This window comes from Mixophyes fleayi, chromosome 5 (assembly GCF_038048845.1).
Source record: "Mixophyes fleayi isolate aMixFle1 chromosome 5, aMixFle1.hap1, whole genome shotgun sequence".
NCBI lineage: Eukaryota > Metazoa > Chordata > Amphibia > Anura > Limnodynastidae > Mixophyes > Mixophyes fleayi.
Window position 1 is genome coordinate 141,791,566 of NC_134406.1, and position 20,317 is coordinate 141,811,882.

Sequence of the window (20,317 nt, forward strand, 5' to 3'; positions counted from 1 at the left end):
CCTGGAGTCTTAATAAATCTCTCCTCCATAATAACAACACAGTGGCTTACTTCAAATCCCTACGTTTCAAATATTTTGAGACAATTGAGTCCCCTGATATATATACTCTCTAGAAGAGTAAGGCTGTCATCAGAGGTCACCTCCTGGCCTTGGCAGCAAGTGCCAAAAGGGAGAGACTAGCTGAAATTACATGCCTTACTACCTCCCTCCACCAACTACATCACAATATAAGTCCAAGCCAGACCCTGCAATACTTAAACAGATAGTCTCCTCAACCTGATGCTCTACCCCACAGTGGCCAACAAGCTGAAATGGCTGATTCAGCGTTTCTATGAAAAAGGCAACAAGGCAGATAAGATCTTGGCCACCCAGTTGCGAACCAAAATCTCACCCCGCAATCTTCTGGCTGTCAGGGACTCCTCAGGGGTCCTGGTCTATGACCCAAAATCAATCCGTTTTGAATTCCAGAAGTATTATTTAAAACTATACAACCTCCCTCAACCCTCCAATGCCCTCGCCCTTCAGAAACAGGCGGATTGTATAAGGATATTCTTAGAAGATGCCCGTCTTCCTACGCTGACCCCTCAGGCCACTGACTGTCATAGTGAACCCATCACCTTGGAATAGGTGGAGCAGGTTAAGGCTCAAAAACTGGCAAAGCGCCTGGCCCTGACGGGTTTTCGGCAGCCTACTATAAGTTTACAGCTCTCCTGGCCCCTCGTCTCTCCACTCTCTTTAACTCCATCCTGAAGGGCGTCCCCTGGGCCAAAGAATCTTTAGAGGCTCGGATAACCCTGATCCACAAAGAGGGAAAAGTTGTCCATAACTGTGCTAGCTATTGCCCAATCTCCCTACTCAACAATGACCTGAAATTATATGCTAAGCTGCTTGCCAACCATTTAAACTCTGTACTCCCCAGTTTAGTCCATTATAATCAGGTGGATTTTGTCCCTGGCAGATATGCCAGGGACAACACTAGGTGAACCATCGATCTTATTCACATACTTAATACTAGGAAAACTCCCTCTATCATCTTATCCCTAGATGCCGAGAAGGCCTTCACCTGGATCTCCTGGCAGTTCATGTGCATTACTCTCAGACACTTTGGACTGTCTGGGCTACAGGCTTATACTCCCATCCCTCCGCCAAAGTTATGGTTAATGGCTCTCCCTCTAATCCTGTCCCAATTAGTAATGGTACCCGCCAGGGCTGCCCTCTCTCCCCTTTAATCTTCACCCTGACATCGAGCCCTTAGTGGCCACTATCCAAGCCTCTTCAGATATAAGGGGAGTGGAGACGGGGACCCTGGAGAGTAAGCTCTCTCTCTTTGTTGAAGACATAAACCTCACCCTCCAGCCACCGAGAACATCCTTGCCCAACCTGTTCAATCTCCTCGCAAGATATAGCAATTTATCCGGCTATAAAAGTAATATAACAAAATCGGAAGCCCTGTTCCTCAATCCCCCCCCCCCCCCCAGGACTACGTTGATCTCACTTCCACTTCAGATGGTAAAAGAAAAAATTAAAATATCTCGGAGTCTACATTACCACCTCTTACGAGTCTCTATACAAGGAGAACTACCTGCTTTTCTTTTCCTCAAACCTAAATCAGACATTTTCTCTTGGCGGAATTTAATCATATCATGGCTGAGCAGGATCATCGCAGTGAAAATGAATATTCTTCCCCAACTCCTTTATCTTTTTCAGACACTGCCTGTTAAGATACCCCTGTCCGAATTAGACTCTATGCAACGACATTTAACTAACTTTGAATGGTGGAGCAGGACTCCCAGGATCCGAATGTCACTGCTACGAGTCGTGGAGGCAGGGGCTTCTCCGATCTCAAGGCTTATCATTGAGCGGCCCACATTAGTTCAGTGGTGTCATTTGCTCTTTCCGCCTCTCACGCATGGACGGATTTAGAAGCTGCCTATCTCTCCCTGCCTGACCTATCTGGTCTCTGGGGAATGCCTCCGGTTCCTGAGATGGCTCTGATTAAACATTTTCCAACCAATAAATTTGCTGCTCGGACTTGGGAGTCATGTAGGCATCATCTTTCTGTTCCCTCCACCCCTCTCCCCATCACTCCTACTCTGCTACCCTATACAGGACCTCAATGCTAGGTTGTGGAAGAGTGTGGAGCCCACCCCGCATCTCTTCTCTAAGGTCCTATGTCTGGTTCATTGCCAACATCGAAAAAAATCACTTCACTACTACAAGAAAAGGAGGACAAATTCCATCAAATCTGGGCTCCCTGGCCTACTGCTTCTCTGAGTGCCATAATACAGGCCTGTCGACCCCCCTTCCCCCTCCCAATTGGAGTCTACGCTCTTTTTTGCTCCCTTTACCTGACCATACCCTTCCCTTCTTCCCCGCCCTTCACCCCTCCAATCCCTATAGCTTCATCCACCCCATTTTATTCATTACCACCTGGTTTTAATGTGATTGTATTTTTACTGCTGTAAGTGACACTGGCGGATATTTGTATCTTTAATGTTCCATTCAATTGTTCTGTCACTTGTGTTTATATAATAAAATTTGATTAAAAAAGAAATTACTAAAGGTAGCAATAACTTAAAAGTGAAAGCAATGGAAATGATTTTATTAACTCTAGTTTAGCTTCATAGCAAAAGCAGAGATTCTGTATATGTACTGTTAGGAACTCCAGCAGCCAGTACCACAAAATCCAGAGTCTACTCCAAAAGTCTGGTGTTCATTGTTGCCCCTAGTGGTGGGGACAGACTTGACTGCAGTCAAACGGAGGGTCGTGAGATGTGTACCGGCTGCGGAGAACCCAGGAAGGGAGAGTTATGGCAGACTGTGTATCCAAAGAACGAGCCGAGGTCAGGTGTCACTTGAAGAACAGAATAGTCAAAAACACGCTAAAGGGTCAGGGTCACGAGCAGGTCAGCAGAATCCGAAATACAGGCCAAAAGATCAGGGACAAAGGCAAGAAGGCAGAATCCAGTAGGCAGGCAAAAGGTCACAACAGCAATCCAAGACAAACTGGGAGCAGGTCAGTACTAGTGCACTACACAAACGCTATAACCGGCAGGGAGGCTAAGCCCTCCCTGCCTTATATAGTAACATGGGCCAATCAGGGCTTAGCCCTGTAATGACTGACAGTGTGGGGCCAAACAAGTAGGGCTTGATTAATTAGCCTGCAGGCAAGACAATTAGCGCATGCGCCCGGCTTCAGCACTTGCCGGGGCGCAGCGCTTCATACACTCGGCGTCCGGCCATTGCCTTGACAACGGCTGGGCCAGAGTAATAGGAAATGATGTCCCGGCCATCTCCATTGCGACCGGGATGCTCGTCGGGACAGGAAGTGTGTCGCGGCGGTGCCCGCGGCCGCCGCAGCTCCTGACATGTACTGTGTTTGTAGAGGACAAGTTAATAACTACTTCTAGGAATATATTTAATAAACTGTAGGTTTAAGAAAGTGGAGATGTTACCTATAGCAACCAATCAGATTGTAGCTATCATTTATTTAGTACAGTCTACAAAATGACAGCTAGAATCTGATAGGTAGCTATAGGCAACATCTCCACTTTTTGAAACCCGCAGTTTAGTAAATATACCCCCAGGTATCCAATTATCCCACCTGTTTCTACAGACAGAAATACTGAAAACATGACCTGTTGGTAGCTCTTGAGGACTGGGTTTGGACACCACTGATGTAAACCATTCTTGGTTCAAACAATAATTATGTATTTTAATATACGCCTTTTAATTTTGCATTTGTACTCGCTTTAGAAATGAGTTAATAGCCTAGTTTCTCTCTGCTGCATCTTCTTTGTAAATGACCAGGTCCTACCATGTGTCCCCCAAATATTAATGTACCTAAGACAACCATTTAAGAATAGACTGGAAAAATTAAATAAATCAAATTATTAAGTTATCAATGAGTTGGATGTAACTGTCAATCTTTTAAAAATAATTAGCAGCTTAGCAGGTCTTCCAACACACCCATGAAGTGGTGACCCAGTGTCAATTTTGTTTTTATATTAAATGTCATCCAAGTCCATCCAATGGAAGGCCCAGAACAGGCTCCCCAGGTCAAAATTCTGCCCAGCGTACACCAACGGGAGGTCCGACCGGGACCTCAAATCCCTAGTATGTATTCTGGGATCCAATGTTATCAGTCTGTGAAGTTTTTATCCAAATCCATCCACTGGATATCTCAGAACAGGCTCCCGTCAACATTCAATATTTGTCATTCTGTCACAATGTGGTCTAATAGCTTACTTTTTCGATACTAAATATCTATGTAAGATTTGACAGTATTACCTTGAGAGCGGTGGTAGATATTCACCAAACAAACGTCTTCTTTTATACAGTTGCCGTAGTCAGCAAATTGGATAAAGTCATTTCAATTAATATCAAGCAAACTTGGTTGTCTTTGTCTGAAAATATGCGTAGAGCACGCTACGGCGTGGAAGGCCGTGTCCAGCCGCAACACGTGGCAATGAACAGTTTCTACACTTTTACACTCATTCACACAAACATATTAATTTGTAAATAGTACACATTAATTGTTGCAACACATAGTCATTTATGTCGAAATATAGTAGTATTCATGTTTAATATTATAAGTTATATGCATACTAGTGAAACCTATGGTTCAGGTTAAAGGAAATGTGTCATGTTTGATATCATATTAATCCCCTTTATATCAGCAGCTGTCCGGTGCATTCGGCGAAGAGATCGCACATTGCATACTCTAGTTATTGATGTTAGGGAATAAACCTTTAATATGATGCTGACTATAAAATGCTAATAGACTAGTTGAGACTGGATTCTTGGAGGGAAAGTCAGAGCACATCCCCTGGAGAGATGACCCCCACCTTTGGATTCTTTAGTATGAACTAGCCTATGATCTGCAACCCCCTGGACCTTCCTGAAGCCTGGACCAATAGAAGCAAGCCACACAATCTGCATTGTTTTACTGTATTTCTGTTTGCATCTAAGCAGGAGCTTTTCATCTAGTGTTCAGACATCTTGTCCACAGACTTCAGGACTGAATGACTGTTCACTGGATCCAGAGCGCCTGCGATAAGTAACGGCTGTACTTATTATTTTGCTTGAATTATTCTGCTACTTTTTGAGAATAAATATTTGTGCGTTTGAAACGCAAGTCGAGATTCGACAATCGTTATTGGATAGCGACAAAACGTGCATAACACAGTATATATAGATTTTAGTTAAAGATGGTCTCTTGAGACTCCGTAGCAGACAGGAAATAAAGAAATAGTTACAGTACTGGACTAGCTATTATGGAGATACACTTGTAATGTAGAGGTAATCTTTTACACTGATTCCAATAGCAAAGAGTCTCTAGTATAAATTGAGTTCCCTTGAGGCAGGTATGCAGGCCGGCTGATGGGGCAGCACCGTGGCTTAGAAATGCAGTGGAAATGTTGTTTTTGGGATAAAGTTCAGCAGACTTTGTGAAAAATAATATTTGTGTCATTCTCAAAACTTTTGGCCATGACTGTAGTCAACTAGACAATGAGCTGAGTAGCTGCACCGTGGATCTAGCAGCTGCTGCAAGCTAATCATAACATCCTGGGAAGCAAAAAAGGGGCAAAGATGCATGAAAAGCAAATTGAATTTCCTCATAGAATAAATCCGTTGTTGGATGGCATCTTGAATAGAACAGTTTTGAGCATATTTGTATAAGGAAGACATAAAACATGGGAAGGTTTACACTGAATATTCCTTATTATTAAAAGAAATGGAGAGGTTAAATTATAATGAAGGACTTCACAAACTAGCGTTCTTTGCTTTGGGGAAAAAAGTACCTCAGAATTCACATTACTGATGTCTAAAAATACAAGAGACAAACAAAGATTTTCCTGACTTTTTTTTTTTAATGTCTGACTGAACAGGTGCAAGGGAGCATTTACTGTGGACTGAACAGAGGAGGGATATACTGAACATTACAATGATAAAAAGTAGACTCATTTGAATGCTTGTTAAGTCATAAACATTCATTTGAAATTACTCACCCAGAACTTAGTTTTTCAGTAACTTTTCACAGGTAGACAATACAAAGAGAGAAACGATCTATGGGGAAATAAATCTAAGCAGCTCCCTTCCTTTCATCTCTAATCTCTCTGGTCTCCTGGAATAAGGCTGCAGTAGATCAGACATTGTGTATCTCATTACCAATATCTGGCTGTGATGCAAGCTTGCCCTTGGATAGATATAGGGGAAACAGAAATAAATGATCTACCTATTCTGCAGGAAATGTTATCCCAGAAGTGAAATAAGATCAGAGTTGCAATGAAAGGGAGGGGAGTAACTGTGAAGAGCCATTTATATAAGTGAAAAACTACAAAAGTGCATTGCAAATGCTGTTTTGTGACATCACATGCCTACTTTTGTACAAATGCATTTGTTTTTATGGAATTCAGTGGATGAACTTGTGACTTTGTCATAAGAGTAGTTTTCAGATTGGCTTATGCCATGCCAAGTACAAATTGGGTGCATAGCTGCCTAGAGTTGCACATCAGTGAAAAAATGGTCTTTTATTTTGCAGGCTAGGATTAAATAGGCTAGAATGGGGGGAGAAGGAGCTTTTAGGGAGAGTGCCAGGATTGGTAAACAGCCTTGTCTTTGTGAGGGAAAGAAAATAATTATTTGGTGAGCACAAGTGCATGGAAACTAGAGATGAGCGCACTCGGATTTCTGAAATCCGAGCCCACCCGAACGTTGCCGATCCGAGTCGGATCCGAGACAGATCCGGGTATTGGCGCCAAATTCAAATCTGAAACTGAGGCTCTGACTCATAATCCCGTTGTCGGATCTCGCGATACTCGGATCCTATAAATTCCCCGCTAGTCGCCGCCATCTTCACTCGGGCATTGATCAGGGTAGAGGGAGGGTGTGTTAGGTGGTCCTCTGTCCTGGTAGATCTCGTGCTGTGCTGTTTAGTTCTGTGCTGTGCTGTTTAGTTCTGTGCTGTGCTGTGCTGTGCTGTGTTCTGCAGTATCAGTCCAGTGGTGCTGTGTGCTGTGCTCTGTCCTTCTGAGGTCAGTGGTGCTGCTGGGTCCTGTGCTGTGTCCTGTTCAGTCCAGTGGTGCTGTGTCCTGTGCTCTGTGCTTCTAAGGGCATAGTTATTTCCCCAATATTCCCCTGTGTTTAAAAAAATAAAAAAAAGTTATTTAAAAAAATACCAAAAACTAATTTAATTTTTTTTAATTACCAAAAAATTTGCACAACCAATCCTGCAGTATAAGCCCATTGGTACTGCAATATTACCAAGTTCACACATTCAGCAGTAAAAGTCCAGTGGTACTGCAATATTACAAAGTTCACACATTCTGCAGTATCAGTCCAGTGTTGCTGTGTCCTGTGCTCTGTCCTGCTGAGTTCCGTAGTGCTGCTGGGTCCTGTGCCGTGTCCTGTTCAGTCCAGTGGTGCTGTGTCCTGTGCTCTGTGCTTCTAAGGGCATAGTTATTTCCCCATTATTCCCAAGTTTTAAAAAATAAAAAAAAAGTAAAAAAAATAAAAAATTAAAAATTAAAAAAAAAATATATAATTATAACCAAATTTGCAAAACCAATCCAGCAGTATAAGTCCATTGGTACTGCAATATTACAAAGTTCACACATTCTGCAGTATCAGTCCAGTGGTGCTGTGTCCTGTGCTCTGTCCTGCTGAGTTCCGTAGTGCTGCTGGGTCCTGTGCCGTGTCCTGTTCAGTCCAGTGGTGCTGTGTCATGTGCTCTGTGCTTCTAAGGGCATAGTTATTTCCCCATTATTCCCAAGTTTTTAAAAAATAAAAAAAAAGTAAAAAAAAATAAAAAATTAAAAATTAAAAAAAAAATATATAATTATAACCAAATTTGCAAAACCAATCCAGCAGTATAAGTCCATTGGTACTGCAATATTACCAAGTTCACACATTCTGCAGTATCTTGTGCTACATATAATGGAGACCAAAAATTTGGAGGATAAAGTAGGGAAAGATCAAGACCCACTTCCTCCTAATGCTGAAGCTGCTGCCACTAGTCATGACATACACGATGAAATGCCATCAACATCGTCTTCCAAGCCCGATGCCCAATCTCGTAGTACCGGGCATGTAAAATCCAAAAAGCCCAAGTTAAGAAAAAGTAGCAAAAAGAGAAACTTAAAATCATCTGAGGAGAAACGTAAAGTTGCCAATATGCCATTTACGACACGGAGTGGCAAGGAACGGCTTAGGCCCTGGCCCGTGTTCATGACTAGTGGTTCAGCTTCACCCACGGATCTTAGCCCTCCTCCTCCTCCCCCCCCCTACAAAAAAATTGAAGAGAGTTATGCTGTCAGCAACAAAACAGCAAACAACTCTGCCTTCTAAAGAGAAATTATCACAAATCCACAAGGCGAGTCCAAGGATGTTGGTGGTTGTCAAGCCTGACCTTCCCATCACTGTACGGGAAGAGGTGGCTCGGGAGGAGGCTATTGATGATGTAGCTGGCGCTGTGGAGGAACTTGATGATGAGGATGGTGATGTGGTTATTGTAAATGAGGCACCAGGGGGGGAAACAGCTGATGTCCATGGGATGAAAAAGCCCATCGTCATGCCTGGTCAGAAGACCAAAAAATGCACTTCTTCGGTCTGGAGTTATTTTTATCCAAATCCAGACAACCAATGTATGGCCATATGTAGCTTATGTAAAGCTCAAATAAGCAGGGGTAAGGATCTTGCCCACCTAGGAACATCCTCCCTTATACGTCACCTGAATAACCTTCATAGTTCAGTGGTTAGTTCAGGAACTGGGGCTAGGACCCTCATCGGTACAGGGACACCTAAATCCCGTGGTCCAGTTGGATACACACCAGCAACACCCTCCTCGTCAACTTCCTCCACAATCTCCATCAGATTCAGTCCTGCAGCCCAAGTCAGCAGCCAGACTGAGTCCTCCTCAATACGGGATTCATCCGAGGAATCCTGCAGCCGTACGCCTACTACTGCCACTGCTGCTGTTGCTGCTGTTAGTCGGTCATCTTCCCAGAGGGGAAGTCGTAAGACCGCTAAGTCTTTCACAAAACAATTGACCGTCCAACAGTCGTTTGCCATGACCACAAAATACGATAGTAGTCACCCTATTGCAAAGCGTATAACTGCGGCTGTAACTGCAATGTTGGTGTTAGACGTGCGCCCGATGTCCGCCATCAGTGGAGTGGGATTTAGAGGGTTGATGGAGGTATTGTGTCCCCGGTACCAAATCCCGTCGAGATTCCACTTCACTAGGCAGACGATACCAAAAATGTACAGAGAAGTACGATCAAGTGTCCTCAGTGCTCTAAAAAATGCGGTTGTACCCACTGTCCACTTAACCACGGACATGTGGACAAGTGGTTCTGGGCAAACGAAGGACTATATGACTGTGACAGCCCACTGGGTAGATGCATCCCCTTCCGCAGCAACAGCAACAGCTGCATCAGTAGCAGCAACTACAAAATGGCTGCTCGTGCAAAGGCAGGCAACATTGTGTATTACAGGCTTTAATAAGAGGCACAACGCTGACAACATATTAGAGAAAATGAGGGAAATTATCTCCCAGTGGCTTACCCCACTTAGACTCTCATGGGGATTTGTGGTGTCAGACAATGCCAGTAACATTGTGCGGGCATTAAATATGGGCAATTTCCAGCACGTCCCATGTTTTGCCCACAACATTAATTTGGTGGTGCAGCATTACCTCAAGAGTGACAGGGGTGTGCAGGAGATGCTTGCGGTGGCGCGCAAAATTGCTGGACACTTTCGGCATTCAGCCAGTGCCTACCGCAGACTAGAGGCACATCAAAAAAGCATGAACCTGCCCTGCCATCACCTCAAACAAGAGGTTGTGACGCGCTGGAACTCCACCCTCTATATGCTGCAGAGGATGGAGGAGCAGCAAAAGGCCATTCAGGCCTACACAGCCACCTAAGACATAGGCAAAGGAGTGGGGATGCGCCTCAGTCAAGCGCACTGGAGACTGATTTCCGTGTTGTGCAAGGTTCTGCAGCCATTTGAACTTGCCACACGAGAAGTCAGTTCCGACACTGCCAGCTTGAGTCAGGTCATTCCCCTGATCAGGCTGTTGCAGAAGCAGCTGGAGAAAGTGAGGGAGGAGCTGGTAAGCCATTGCGATTACACCAAGCATGTAGCTCTTGTGGATGTAGCCCTTCGTACGCTTTGCCAGGATCCGAGGGTGGTCACTCTTTTAAAGTCAGAGGAATACATTCTGGCCACCGTGCTCGATCCTCGGTTTAAAGCGTATGTTGTGTCTCTGTTTCCGGCGGACACAAGTCTACAGCGGTGCAAAGACCTGCTGGTCAGGAGATTGTCCTCTGAAGAGGACCGTGACATGCCAACAGCTCCACCCTCATTTTCTTCCACATCTATGGCTGCGAGGAAAAAGCTCAGTTTTCCCAAAAGAGGCACTGGCGGGGATGCTGATAACATCTGGTCCGGACTGAAGGACCTGCCAACCATTGCAGACATGTCTACTCTCGCTGCATTGGATGCTGTCACAATAGAAAAAATTGTGGATGATTACTTTGCTGACACCATCCAAGTAGACATGTCAGACAGTCCATATTGTTACTGGCAGGAAAAAAAGGCAGTTTGGAAGCCCCTGTACAAACTGGCTCTATTTTACCTGAGTTGTCCCCCCTCCAGTGTGTACTCGGAAAGAGTTTTTAGTGCAGCGGGGAACCTGGTCAGTGAGCGGCGAAGGAGGTTGCTTCCTCATAACGTTGAAAAAATGATGTTTATAAAAATGAATAATCAATTCCTCAATGAAGTACAGCACTGCCCTCCAGATACTACAGAGGGACCTGTGGTTGTGGAGTCCAGCGGGGACGAATTGATAATGTGTGGTGAGGAGGAAGTACACACTGTAGGGGGAGAGGAATCAGAGGTTGAGGATGAGGACGACATCTTGCCTCAGTAGAGCCTGTTTAGTCTGTACAGGGAGAGATGAATAGCTTTTTTGGTGTGGGGGCCCAAACAAACCAATCATTTCAGCCAAAGTTGTTTGGTAGGCCCTGTCGCTGAAATGATTGGTTTGTTAAAGTGTGCATGTCCTATTTCAACAACATAAGGGTGGGTGTGAGGGCCCAAGGACAATTCCATCTTGGAACTTTTTTTTTTGCATTATATGACCAATCAACAGTCGTTTGCCATGTTCAAAAAGTAAAACCAAATTTAAACAAATTCAAGAAATTAAACCAAAAGTAAAATGCCCTGTCATAATTTAAAACAAGAGGTATTGACGTGCTCTAAAACTACTGTATTGTTGTTTATATTTTATAAACACTACACTTGAAAGCTTGAGTCTTTCAATAAAAAAGTAACTGTCCATTGCACGAATATTTGCAACAGGGACAATTTTAGGGTTAAGAAAGTCAACTAATAACACTTCGACGTTGTCTGTCTTTATAAACACTACACTTGGAAGTTGGAGGAGGTATTGTGGCCCCGGCACCAAATTTACTACCGGGGCCACTCCACTGTGCAGTCCATATTTAGGTGTATCAGATATTAAACAACGGTGACAGTTGATGCCCAATTTTTTAATTATATTGTGGCCTCGGTACCAAATTGTGTACCGGGGCCACCACACTACGCAGTCCATACCCTTTTTTGGTGGAATTCTGACCCGTGGAGGGTTTTTTAATTATATTGTGGCCTCGGTACCAAATTGTGTACCGGGGCCACCACACTACGCAGTCAAGAGATAGATAGATTCGTATCATAGATAAAGTACATTCAGTGGTGTGGGGCAAATTGAAAAATATTCAAAATGCACTGACATTATCAAAAACAAGAGGTTGTCACACGCTAAAACTCCAACATGTATATGATGGAGAGGATGGAGGAGCAGCCGTATGTGCAGTGTAATGCAGACCTGTTGAAGGTTTTTTATATATTTTATTGTGGTGCCCAGTGCCCACTCCTCTACGCAGTCCAGGTACATTTATTGGTGCGAATCATACAAGTTGATGGTTTTCTTATTATATATATTGTGGTGACCCACTCCTCTACGCAGTCCAGATACATTTATTGGTGCGAATCATAAAAGTTCAGGGTTTTTAATATATATTGTGGTGACCCACTCCTCTACGCAGTCCAGATACATTTATTGGTGCGAATCATAAAAGTTCAGGGTTTTTAATATATATTGTGGTGACCCACTCCTCTACGCAGTCCAGGTACATTTATTGGTGCGAATCATACAAGTTCAGGGTTTTTAATATATATTGTGGTGACCCACTCCTCTACGCAGTCCAGGTACATTTATTGGTGCGAATCATAAAAGTTCAGGGTTTTTAATATATATTGTGGTGACCCACTCTACGCAGTCCAGGTACATTTATTGGTGCGAATCATACAAGTTGATGGTTTTCTTATTATATATATTGTGGTGACCCACTCCTCTACGCAGTCCAGGTACATTTATTGGTGCGAATCATAAAAGTTCAGGGTTTTTAATATATATTGTGGTGACCCACTCCTCTACGCAGTCCAGGTACATTTATTGGTGCGAATCATACAAGTTGATGGTTTTCTTATTATATATATTGTGGTGACCCACTCCTCTACGCAGTCCAGATACATTTATTGGTGCGAATCATAAAAGTTCAGGGTTTTTAATATATATTGTGGTGACCCACTCCTCTACGCAGTCCAGGTACATTTATTGGTGCGAATCATACAAGTTGATGGTTTTCTTATTATATATATTGTGGTGACCCACTCCTCTACGCAGTCCAGATACATTTATTGGTGCGAATCATAAAAGTTCAGGGTTTTTAATTTATATTGTGGTGACCCACTCCTCTACGCAGTCCAGGTACATTTATTGGTGCGAATCATACAAGTTGATGGTTTTCTTATTATATATATTGTGGTGACCCACTCCTCTACGCAGTCCAGATACATTTATTGGTGCGAATCATACATGTTCTGGGTTTTTAATATATATTGTGGTGACCCACTCCTCTACGCAGTCCAGGTACATTTATTGGTGCGAATCATACAAGTTCAGGGTTTTTAATATATATTGTGGTGACCCACTCCTCTACGCAGTCCAGGTACATTTATTGGTGCGAATCATACAAGTTCAGGGTTTTTAATATATATTGTGGTGACCCACTCCTCTACGCAGTCCAGGTACATTTATTGGTGCGAATCATACAAGTTGATGGTTTTCTTATTATATATATTGTGGTGACCCACTCCTCTACGCAGTCCAGAAAGATACCTCGTTGCAACGTTTTGGACTAATAACTATATTGTGAGGTGTTCAGAATACACTGTAAATTAGTGGAAATGCTTGTTATTGAATGTTATTGAGGTTACTAATAGCATAGGAGTGAAAATAAGCCCAAAAACTTGATTTTTAAACTTTTTATGTTTTTTCCAAATAAAATCCGAATCCAAAACCTTAAATCCGAACCGAGACCTTTCGTCAAGTGTTTTGCGAGACAAATCCGAACCCCAAAAATAATGAAAATCCGGATCCAAAACACAAAACACGAGACCTCAAAAGTCGCCGGTGCACATCCCTAATGGAAACCCAAACTTGCAGTTGGATACATCTCCAGATGCAGGTTTGTGGAAAAGTGTTCCTTGAACAATGCAATAAAAACTTTTAGAGACAAAAAAGTGAAACATGAAATAGAGACAGGCCCAAAGTTGCATCCTTATAATTAATTTAGTACATAAATGAGTGTTACCAAGCAAAATTTTAAGAGGAAAAAACAGAAGTGTAATTTTATCAAAGGGGTGTTCATGTTGTAGGAGGAGACTGGATTTTGAAGTGATGTTTTTATGGTTTCTACAATATGCACGAGTATCTATAAACTGGCAAATGTAGCTTCCATTTATGGGGGTGGCTCTGAAGTGGGTGTGACAATGCACTGTTAGGGGCAATGAGGTCTGGATTTGGAAATCTGTATTATACAATAATAATGGTATAGAGTAAAACACTTGTAAAATTTTAACAACATTTAACACATTTTTGCTAAATTCTTTTTTTAAGTCTCTATCAAACAAACTGAAAATAATCAGAAGTACATTGTTATAATAGAAGTTCTCTGCACTTCAGCATGAAGCCAGTTTTCAACACATGTTCATTAACCATACAATAACATAATATTGATCTCTATCAGAAGCAAACAATAACATTTTATTTAATACCCTTTTCCTGAAATAAAAAACAAAACCCTTTTAGGGAGAGCACAAAGTTTTAGTAGATTAAAACAAATGTAGTGGATATTTACTGAAATATTGCATGTACAGGTCATACATTGTACTAGCCAATTTCCACTTTAGTCATTAAAGAATCAAGTACTTTTTTTTGTTTTTTACAAAAAAAGGAGAAAAACAAAGACTTACATAAATATTGTGTATTTAAAGAGAAACCATCACCAGGTTCAACCTTTTGCTTTTTTACATATTAATATGCGCAATCAGCATGAAAAACTGGGTTCCTCCATGGATTAGTTCCTTTGGTAGATAGCACATACTGTAATATAACGTGCTATTAAGCGGACAGCCAGGTCATGTTCTCAGCATACACATACACTACGCTCTCTTCCAGGCAGTCTTTCTTTACATCTCACAGTCCCCTGCTGTGCAGCATGGTCTTGACTGGATGAGAGGACATAGGTAGCCTAGTCCATGCTCTCTCCCTGGCCTATGGGGTCACGGAAGAACCTTGTTGTTTTCCTGCTTATTGTATTGGAAACTAGGCACTAAGTAATAAGCATATTAAGCGTGGTGATAAAAATGTGTGTCTCTTTGGGCAGAATTAATCATCAAACTCCTATGCACAAAGTTCTCATAACTGCATGAAAAATATGTTTGCATGCATTAGCAGCCAGCGTTTCACTGTTCCTGTTGCTTCTGGTATTGTCCCAGCGCCTTTATAGATTCATCATTTTTACTCATATCCCTTCTTGATAATTTATCCAACTTCAAACCTTTGCAGCTTCCCCTGACCTCAGCTAGTTTTCAACCTATAAACTTAAAAAGCTGCAGAGAATTGTATCTGTAGTCTCTATTAAAGACTATGACCACAGTACCACTGTTGAGCATTGTTTTTTTTAAATCCAGTATTTTTATTGAAATTTTTTAAGATATAAACATACTAAACAACAAAAAGAAAAGAAAAACAATCGCATACATATCAGAATTAAATGACGGAATTTACAAGATTACATTAAAGCATAATAGTAATAAATGTGCTATATTCATTCAGGATCATACATCGTAAATGCTTATACATAAGTATGTTACACATGCAGGGTTTATTACATGGACTCAGATACTCATTATAAGAACTGCGGTAGCCATACATTTAAGTAGATAGAGCATCTGTACTAGATGACATAGGATAGAATGGAGACTCTAACCATCTGTTCCATATATTCTCAAATTCTTTCAGAGCCTGTCTGCTAGTATAAACAAATCTCTCGTGCCTTATGGTGGTATTGACCAGTGCTTTCCAATTTTTAACCGTGGGACTCGTCGGGGCCAACCACAGCCTCGCTATACAGACCTTAGCCAACATCAATAACTGTGAAATGTACATTTTTGTCAGTTTATTAACTTTCCCCTTCAATCGGAGCCCAAAGAGACAAGTGGCCGGTGAACTAAGAGACACTTCAATTCCAGTAACCTGAATACATCTCCTGATCCTTCGCCAGAAGATTTGTATACATGAACACTCCCATAGAAGGTGCCAAAAGTTAGCATTGATCGAATTGCATTTCGGACAGTTAGGGGTAGCATCCGGGCGAAATTTTGCCAATCTAATAGGGGTAAAGTAGGCCCTGTGTAAGATAAACACCTGTATTTGTTGAAATTTTAATGATGAAGTATAACCTTTAGTACTGTCTGTAACCATTTCCCACTCCTTGTCTGATAAAGGACCAATATCTATTTCCCACTGATTCCTCAAACCATCCAAATCATCTGCAGTGGAGTCATACAGAAGATATGAATACATTCGAGAGATCAGACCTCTATAACCCAAGGCCTGTAATTGTTTCCTCAGTGGATCCACCCCAAACACCAAAGTCTCCCCTTTAAATTGTGTGTCTAGGGCGTGTCATAACTGAAGGTAAGAATAAAACATTGTTCTGGGTACAGAGAATTCCCCAACCAACTGTTCGAAGGATTTAAATACATTTATATCATAAAGCTGACCTACCGACACCACACCCAACCGAGACCACTCCCTGGCCCTCTTCACTGTATTCAACTTCTTAAATTTCTTTGCCCCCCCAGATAGGAGTATATGGATCAATGTCAGTTTGTTTCATTATTTTATTACAGATTGTCCAAACCTTTACTGCCTGAATCAGGAGCGGAGGAGCCCGCATACCAAGCCGCCCCGCCAGCAGTGACTGTAAGGGAGTGTGATTAGAATTAAATTGGTGTACCAACACTCAATGTAGCTCATGGTAATCGGGGTCCGAAACCCATGCCTTAAGGTGGACCAATTGAGAGGCAAAATAATATAATTTCAAATTAGGAAGTGCAAATCCACCAGAAGATCTGGATCTATACAGCGAGCTGAGCTTGACCTTAGCCCTTCCCCCTCCCCAAACCAATGAAATCAAATAGCTATCAATGCATCGGAAAATGGAGGGTGGAATATATACAGGTGACTGCTGGAGTATATATAAAAACTTTGGCTGCACCATCTTAATTAAATTTATCCTACTGGAGACAGAAAGTGGGAGCTTCTTCCATACATGAGTTTTTTCTTTAATGTATTTGATCTGGGGCTGCAAATTAAGTTCTACATATTCAGCAGGGGTATTAGAGATCCATATTCCCAAGTATTTGAATTTCGATGCCCATTTTAACTGTAAGCCTTCTGGCATTGTCACGGGACACTCCCATCCCAGAGGGAACACGCTAGATTTATCCCAATTAATTTTTAGGCCGGAAAAAACCCAAATCCATCAACCACCCGCAGCAAATGTTTTAGGGAAGTGTCGTGATCTGAAAGGAACAACAGCATATCATCTGCATATAATGCCACCTTATCCTCTCTGTGCTCTGATCTAAGTCCCACAATTTCTCTATCATGCCGGATCTTACAGGCCAGCGGCTCTATTGCTAATGCAAACAGGGCCGGAGACAACGGGCATCCCTGTCTAGTACCCCGCTCTAATTGAAATTGTTGAGAAAGATGCCCATTGACACAGACCCGCGCCACTGGATGGGAATACAAAAGTTTAAATCATTTTATAAATTCCGGGCCCACTCCAAATCGGGACAATACCTCCCACAGGTATGGCCACTCCACCGAGTCAAACGCCTTGGCTGCGTCCAAGGACACCACAACTTCGCTCTCAGAAGAGGGTGACAGCACCTGCAGGAGAGTATACAGCCTTCTAAGATTGATAGACGTGGACTTGCCCGGCATAAATCCCGTCTGATCCAGATGAATTAATTCCAGCACCACTCTACTTAACCTCAAAGCCAGTAATTTTGCTAGAATCTTAACATCATTTCACAAAAGTGAAATCGGGCGGTAGGACTCAGGGTACAACAAATATTTCCCTGACTTAGGCAGCACCACCACTATTGCCTCTGCCATTGAAGGGGAAAGAGCGCCAATCTCACCCAGCTCGCTGAATGTATCCAACAACCTAGACACAAAAAAGGGCCGGTGTTTTTTATATAATTCAATTGGGATTCCATCTACTCCAGGGGCTTTACCATTAGGGAATGACATAATAGCTATATCAATCTCTTCAAGAGTAAAGGGTGAGTCCAAAAACTCCCTGCTATAATCGGAGAGGACAGGAAGGGAGATACCATTCAAATACTGCTGTAACGTATCCATGTCATATCTGACCTGTGACTTATATGTATTCGTGTAATATTTATGAAATACCTCAACAATATCAGGCATCAGATACTTCTTAACCCCACTGTCATTACAGATAACCGGTACTGCTGCATCTGCCCTCTCCGCCCTTGTCAGATAAGCCAGGAAGCTACCATTTCTATCGTCCTCTGCATATCGTACATGCTTAGAAAACAGAAATTTACGTTTGGATTTCTCAAATACATACTCTACCCACTCTCTCTGGGCCAACTGCCATGTTCCCCTTGCAACCTCAGTTTTGTCCGCAATGTATTGTGCTTCTAAGGATTTACACTTTTTCTCTAATATCTGTTCTTTTTGTCTGGACGACTTTTTAATTTCAGCTATGCCAGCAATTAATGTCCCCCTTAGGAAAGCCTTAAATTAAAGCCTTAAGTCTATATTAAAGACTATGACCACAGTACCACTGTTGAGCATTGTTAAACTGACTGATAAAAACAGAAGCAGGAATGTCAGTTTTTATTGAATACCTATGAACCAATGGGAAAAACAGGCAAAAGCAATAAGATGTTTTTATTCCTAGCTCAAGCATTGCATATATTTGCTAAATAGGATGCCTCTTAACATAATTGCTTTAAAAGTATGACAGCAGCATCAACCATGAACAAGTAAACAAAAGGAGGTCTCAATTTGGTATATAGGCCTATTTTAGGCCTAGTGTTATAGTTATTTCAATGCCAAGATATCCCACAGTTGTTCTTATGTACAGCAATGCCAGTGAAAGTTAGTTATTTTTTATTTATTTTTTTCAAAATAGGTTACAACAGGCAAGCACATTAAATTAGTTTAAATTCTGTCTTTATAAAGAATTGCATTATTATTCCTTTTCTATCAAACAATATTAAACAAACTTCATAATTTTATTTTTATGTGATTAACAATTCTGTCAACCCTAAAAATTACTTTTAATGAAGAACAGTTCTGGTTTGTCATGAATGAGATATTAAGTACTTCCTGGTGGTTTCCAACCTCCTAAAGCCTTTTCTAGGTGTTGCGCAAGTGCCAAAGTTAGATGGTCATTATACTGAGAAGAGATTATTTGTATCCCCAAGGGCAGACCAGATTTAGAAAGCCCCAATGGGCACTGAGTGACCGGAAGTCCTAAAACATTAAATATACCTGTGGAGAAAAAGTGGAGAAAAAGCGGAGAAAAGATGTGAGACTTATTTCCAATATAGTGTTTGTTAGGTCTACTTTTAATAATATAATAGCAAGTGTGTATGACAAACAGTACGGGTTGAACAAGAAATAGTTAACAAACATGACTAGACAATGAGGGTTATTTACATAGCTCAAAGGTGCAAATATGCACTAAAACCAAGCAACCAATCTGCATTTATCTGTTTAGATCAAGTTAGACAATGTATGAATGTCTGGTAGTTGACATGATTTTAGGGTAGCTTTGTATTTTTGAGAAAGGTTAGTAAATACAATACAATACGACAGTATTCTCTTGTAGATTTTCAGATATTGGGCAATGTGTAAGCAAGATATTCTGCTGCTGTGGACAGGACGATGCATAATGAAATGGTGAACGGAGGAACATGTGGTATAAAAACTGCTATGGTTCTACAACTACCAGCAACAATACATATCTTTATTTAAAAAAATTGACTTTCCATTTATCCTCTAGCTTTGTCCCAGTCTCCCCATCCTTAATCTCGTAAACCTCTGTCTACTATCTAATAACTATAATTATTTTGGTTTGACATACAGTGTCTTTATCTTATAGTCTTTCCCTAAAGTGTATCTGCACTGTGTCTTCCTTCTATCCCGATGTTTCCAGAGACAGTCTGCCTTCAGTTTTCCCACAATTTATACATTACCTGTTCCCAGTTTTTCTCCACTGTTTTTATCGATGTATTCCCTTGTATACTACCACTGAACCTGCTCCCACTCTTTACCACACAGTAGAAATTGTCTCTTAACAATCACTTCTGCAATTGCTCTCTCGCATATTTACTCTAAATCTATCAATACTACATGCCACTGATTGTTCATACCATCAGGGAAACTATAGACAGCCTGGTCAGCGAAGGGGGGTAGTTTGCACTTTAGCAGGGGAACCGATACTTGTTGCCCCGTTTTAGTGGGAACCAATCAGTCTAGTGCTGTTTTTTTAAATTATAACCTTTTTTTTTTTACAATGAAAGAGACACTTGCAGGTCATAATTATTCTTCTCCTAACCAATAGCTTGGTCCATGGAAGACGGCAATGATGAGTGATGCATCTTTGTTCCAGACGCATGTATGCAGTAGACAATTGTTTATAACAAATACTGGTGTATCTTCGATTTGGACGCAAGTGCGCAGACAAATTTTTGCAAGTATGTTTTAGCATAACCTTGTGTTCAACTCATAGGGGCCCATTCAATCCAGCAAAAAAAAAATATTTTTCCATGAAATTAGTGCACCTGA

At 41.7% G+C, this 20,317-nt stretch overlaps 1 protein-coding gene across 1 annotated transcript in view; it reads right to left on the bottom strand.

Annotated features, from left to right (window-relative positions):
* Window positions 1-18,617: 18,617 nt before the first annotated feature.
* The window catches only part of FAAH2 (fatty acid amide hydrolase 2), a 103,830-nt gene continuing 102,130 nt past the window's right edge, over window positions 18,618-20,317 (bottom strand). The window contains exon 10 of the mRNA XM_075212895.1: window positions 18,618-19,018. Within this exon, the coding sequence (XP_075068996.1) occupies window positions 18,843-19,018 (176 nt within the window). The 3' untranslated portion in view covers window positions 18,618-18,842. The remainder of the gene's footprint in view (window positions 19,019-20,317) is intronic.